At 47.9% G+C, this 5,252-nt stretch overlaps 1 protein-coding gene across 1 annotated transcript; it reads right to left on the reverse strand.

Moving 5' to 3' along the window:
- Window positions 1-779: 779 nt before the first annotated feature.
- znf703 (zinc finger protein 703) lies at window positions 780-4,305 on the reverse strand. Its single transcript, XM_062385057.1, has 2 exons — window positions 3,633-4,305; window positions 780-3,069 (listed from the first exon to the last, which is right to left on the reverse strand). The coding sequence occupies exons 1-2, from the start codon at window positions 3,897-3,899 to the stop codon at window positions 1,558-1,560; spliced, it is 1,779 nt and encodes a 592-aa protein (XP_062241041.1). The 5' UTR covers window positions 3,900-4,305; the 3' UTR covers window positions 780-1,557.
- Between the last annotated feature and the right edge of the window lie 947 nt (window positions 4,306-5,252).

Below are 5,252 nucleotides of genomic sequence, written 5' to 3' on the forward strand. Positions count from 1 at the left end.
ACTACAGCCTCTTCGCTCTGTGCCACCTAAACCGTGTCAGCCAAATTGAGAGGAGATGGGGACACATTATCAGGGCTACAACACTCTTAATGGCACTGGTGTGGCTTTCAGATAGACCCACTCCTTCCCTTCGAATTAGTATCTTAACAGCTCTGGGTCGAGAATGCTGACTTTAGTAAACCACAGGGCAGCAGAGAGCAGCAAGAAAATGGCTCTGTGCGTCAGGATGGATGCCTCCAGGTTTGTGGTTCCTGTAAGAGCCCACTCTCCTCAGGGGAGGTGTCCGGACTTTGATGAATATTTCTCTATTAACCGCCTCCCATTGTCAGCTCCGGCCTTTGTGTTGCAGGCCAATCCGTCAGACCGTGAGGAGATCCTGGGTCGACATCTCCCTCAGGTCATTATGGAAGTCCCAGTGACCCAGCAGCCACTCCACTCTGCTGAGGAGGCTCTTTTGAGGTCTCGCAAACAGGAATCAGCAATTAAAAGCTGCACTCGCAACAACAAAAGCAATGGGGCTGATGGAGAGAGGATGAGGGATGAAAGTCTTCAGAGACCAGCTAACAGGGCTAATGTGACCCGGCCTGCCCTCCTTGGGACACACCTGTCAACTGATATGAGCCATGAAGTATTGCACATAGCCACATATAGCGTGGCTGTAACAGCCGTAATGATAGATAGGCCTAGATAAGTGCAGTGCAGCAGTCTGGTAAGATTTAATCCATCATCTGTGACAAAGGACACTCCTATATATAGAAGCCAATAAGGATATACAAAAGTCAAAATCATGTATTGTTTATTCAACAAAATAAGACCATTTACTGTTGGTTTGATAGCACAGCCATCATTAATCGTTTTTATTTATGTCATTTTATCTTATCTTTGTACCATTTGCATTAGTTGACCCCAAATTGCTGACCCCAGGTAAGATTGAAAAAATAGTACATCTTTGCATATTTACAAATAAAAATAATGACATTGTTCAAGATAATTTTCATGGACATGCACTCCTCCAGAATTTCAATGTACAGTATATGAAGGGAAAAAAACAACAGCAGAAAGGAAAGGAGATAAAATCAGATTCCCAGAATAAAGCATCATAGTCCATCGTCATCATGGTGCAAGATTTTTATTTTTAGTGTGTATGATAGGCATAATGGTACTATACTTAAATCAGAATACTTAGGAACAATTTATTTGGAGAGTAAAAGTTCCCCCCAGAGTTGAGTACCAAGCGCTTGAGTGAAAAATAAATACAGACTTTCAGTTCTGGGAGACAGATATAGAGAAATACAAATCAAACAAACAAATCAAACTGTTGAAAAAGAAAGTCCCACAAATTCATAATTTTCAAGCTCTGCTCCCCACCATCTTTAGGACTTAAGTCTCTTGGTTCTGTGCTGTGGACAATCCAACAGTGACCCAATCACAATCCTGGGGCTAACAGGTGCTAGTCCTGGCAGGCGTAATGTCCTGTACTGGGGATGACCCCAGTCTCGAGAAACCTTCTTCATGGCTACTCTGAAGAGCCCACTGAGCCCGCCATTATTTCAGACATCACTGGTACCCAAGGGCTGAGGCTGAGCCCAGTCTCTGACTGTAGAGGGCATAGGGGGAGTAATACGCTGAGGAGGAGGCGAGGGAAGGCATATGAAGTCCTGGGGCTCCGGGCATGTGGGATTTGCTGTAGGGATGGTACCGAGCCAGGCTCAAACCAGGGGAGCCTCGGAGCGAGAAGGAACTGGGCAGAGTACCTGGGCTGCTGTGTGGGGGCAGGTGCATGTGGCAAGAGGCTGTCGATGAAACTGATGACGGGTAACCTGACAACAGCTTACTGTCCACCATCCCATGGAGGGCTGTGTGGGTGCGCAGGTGTGCTAGTAGCTCCTCTGATGTGGAAAAACGCTTGTCACAAGGACCTCCAACAGAGACCCAGTTACAGGCGTGAGGCAGAGGTTCATTGGGGAGCATGAAACCATACGTGTAGAGGGGGTGGGAAAGGGAGGGGTTGGTGCTGGAGTTCAGAGCGCTGGCATGCAAGGAGTGAAGATGATGTGAAGGGTAAACCATGGGGAAACCAGACTTAAAGTTTGAGGGATCGTGAACACAGGTGTTGCAGTTACTGCCTCCTAGATGAGGTGCATTGGGGTAAGTCAGACAGTATGGGTCCCGACATAAGCCCTGCATTAAAGATGGAGGTGAGGCTCCAGTGAGGGGGCTTGAGCTGGGGTGCTTCCCCTGAAGTCCCATCCCCAAACTAGACTTGGTATGATCCAAACTGTGAACAAACTGGGAGGGGTAGCCAGCATAGGCTCCCACAATCGAGCCATGGTAGCCCATTGAAGCAGGAGGCATGGGGTAGACAGAGTGTCCTGGCTTAAAAGGGGAAACAGGAGCAATGTGCCCTGAGCCCAGGCCAGACTGTGAAGAGGCCTGCAGGTCAGCCTTGCTCTCCGGCCGCGGGCTGCTGGCAGAGCTAGCATTGCTGGAGTTGGCACTGGCCCGTACGTGGCTTGAGTTGGCTAACTGAGCCCCATCCATCCCTGATTTAGCCGCATCGGATTCTTTTTTGCCAGCACTGCTGTGGTTGGTGTCCGAGCTGGCCAGCTCTGAGCTCCCGGATTTGTTGTCCATGTGCGGGGAATGTGAGTGTGATGGGGGCTGCGTGGAGGGGGAATGGCTTTGTCTGTGGGACTGGCTCTGGGTGTGCAGTGGAGGAGAGCTGGAGCTGGGTGACCGGGAATGTGGGGGAAAGGATTGACAGGAAGCACTGCTACCACTGGAGTTTCCATTTGGCACCCTGAAAGCTTGTTTATCAGAAGGCCCCTTTGTCACTAGAACATCCTTGCGAGAGTCACCACCTGATGACTTGGAGTAAGGCTTGAAGCTGGATTTGTCCTCAGGGGACTGGTGCTGCTCTCCAGACTTGGATGAGCGGCTGGATGACTCCTTGTCTCCCAGGCTGCCTGAGGAGAGGGAGGCCAACTTTGAGGAAGAGGGGGGGTCAGGTTTGCCAATCTGAGAGCAGGTCTGGGCCAGCAGAGCCAAAGGACTCTTCTTGGCATCCAACTGGGAAAGAAAAAGGAGAGCAAGAAGGTGAATACACTTTGTTTAAGTTTAATTCAAGTTTAACACCGTGTGGCACATTGACTTTAGCCCAAATCAAATTAAAATCCTGACAAAATGTGTCCCTGTCCAGTAAGTAATAAAAAACCTTTCACTTCCACATTCCTTCATTAATTAATATCAGACATAAATAATAAAATAAGTCAGAGTACGCAAGGCTGAAGTCAACTTTAGGAAAGAGAGAGGAAAAATGTAAAAAAAAAAGAGAAAAATTATGACAATTTTATTCAGAGAACATTTGCATTATTTCATGATTTATTTTAAAATGGATGAATTTATATTGAATCTGTGCCGTTAAAACATTTATTTAACATTTCTAAACTCTGGTAACTCGCAAACTTGAAATTCCTGCGCGTAAAATGGCGCATACGCTTTTTTTTGTCAGAATTAGATTAATTGCCACCAGCGCCCGTGTATTAAAAACCACCTGACTAACAAATAAGGAACATTATATCAGTTGATTCTTAGAGTGATTTAGATTTTTGTCTTTTTTAGCTTTTACTTACTTCAATGCTGACTGGCGCGGATGTGAGGGGCTGGAGATACTCCGGGTGCAGCAAGTGGCCGCTGTGCGCCGTCAACATCCTGACGATCCGGATGGGCAGCCTCTTAGCCTGACGCAATGGATCCGAGGGAGACGGACAAATCGCGGGTGAGGGAACGGACGGTCGCTCCGCTCCTGTCCGGCGTGGGTAACAGCTGGCGTCGGCGGCGCTGCGTTCCGGGGACTGGCTGCGTAAAAGCGGTTGAGCTCCACCGGGGAGATCTCTCATCTGGATCCGGAGGCTGTGAGGGACGGCGGCATGTGACGAGTGGACGCGGAGGTGAAATTCATTTACAGGCAAGTTTCATGATGACAGCTTCAGACAGAGGGAAGTGCAGTAATCCAACAGGGGCATGTGCGCAGTGCGATTCCTCCGTGTCCGACCCAAACTCTCTCTAAAGAAGAACAAATCGCCAGAATGTCATCCTCGATCGCACTCTTGAATATCAGCCACTCACTATCCTAAATATTCCTGTATCCGGATATGAAAAACAGAGCAATGGAGCCAAGATTAAAAAAACAAACACCATAAGTGGTCGATGCTCTTCAAGACACGGGGCGAGTGAAGGAATATCTCCGCAGAGGATGGTGTGTGTGGGTCCTCCGGTGTGTGCGTGGGTCTCTCTCTGTCTGCCACAGCTTCACAGTGCATCACTTCTTCCACATACTGGCGATATGAGGGGGGGGGGTTTTCATAGCGATGAGCCGCCGTCCAATCACAAGTGACCGCATTCACAGACAGGGGGCGGGGTAGCGGGAGGGGCGTGGCTTGCCTCCTGGCCTCACCCGCGGAGCCAGGCTGTAGTGTGTGTGTGTGTACACATCTGAGTCAGTGAGCTCCATAGGACACATGCGAACCACATCTAACAGTTCTCAATTATGTAACACAGTGACACCATTGAATAATTTTAAACACAAATATTCCTGGTGAGGATCAAAATGGGAGAACTATAATAACCTAGGCCTGAGGGACGCTTCTGTTAATGGATTTATTACATTTTCGTGACCAAACCACTGCTTTGGGTCAATTTTCAACCATGAAATAAATTCACATGATTCAATTTTGATTTATTTATCTGAAACCCTGGCCGCTCCAGACTATTGGCTCTTGAGGATGTCAGAATTGAGTCCAAACTCTCTCTGGAGTTGGCCTCTCACACACACGACACAGCGTTCAAGTGAGGGGTGGCGCAGCATACAGGAGCAGGACCTAACCTATCAATTCCTATTCCGGCATCAGCCCTTATCACTGAAAGCTCTTGATACGTCATCAACACACCCACTCGCTCCTATTGAGCCCTACAGAGGGTCTCTTGCTGTTTTCTGAGTTTCTACATGGGGGCTGGGAGGAGAAACTTTGCAGAAAGTCCGGAGCCTCTCACTGGGACATTTGTGGCTACAGAGTGCCCAGAGTTCAGTGAATGTCAGAGAGCAGCTGAAATGACATCTTCAGCTTTACAGTCACACGTTCCCAAACATCTCCAATGTTGTGTTTGATTGTTTTACATTTTCTTTATTTGCATTTACTCTAATCCATTTTTCTCTCAGAATGTGCATCGGCCTAAATCAGAGTAAACAAAAA

The sequence above is a fragment of the Platichthys flesus genome, chromosome 3 (genome assembly GCF_949316205.1).
Source record: "Platichthys flesus chromosome 3, fPlaFle2.1, whole genome shotgun sequence".
Classification (NCBI taxonomy): Eukaryota; Metazoa; Chordata; class Actinopteri; order Pleuronectiformes; family Pleuronectidae; genus Platichthys; species Platichthys flesus.

Excerpts from the sequence above, each read along its gene's own strand:
- znf703 (XM_062385057.1), bottom strand. The coding sequence starts at position 3,899 with ATGAGAGATCTCCCCGGTGGAGCTCAACCGCTTTTACGCAGCCAGTCC. Across the intron at positions 3,070-3,632 it reads CCGCGCCAGTCAGCATTGAA|TTGGATGCCAAGAAGAGTCC; the intron begins GTAAGTAAAAGC and ends TTTCTTTCCCAG.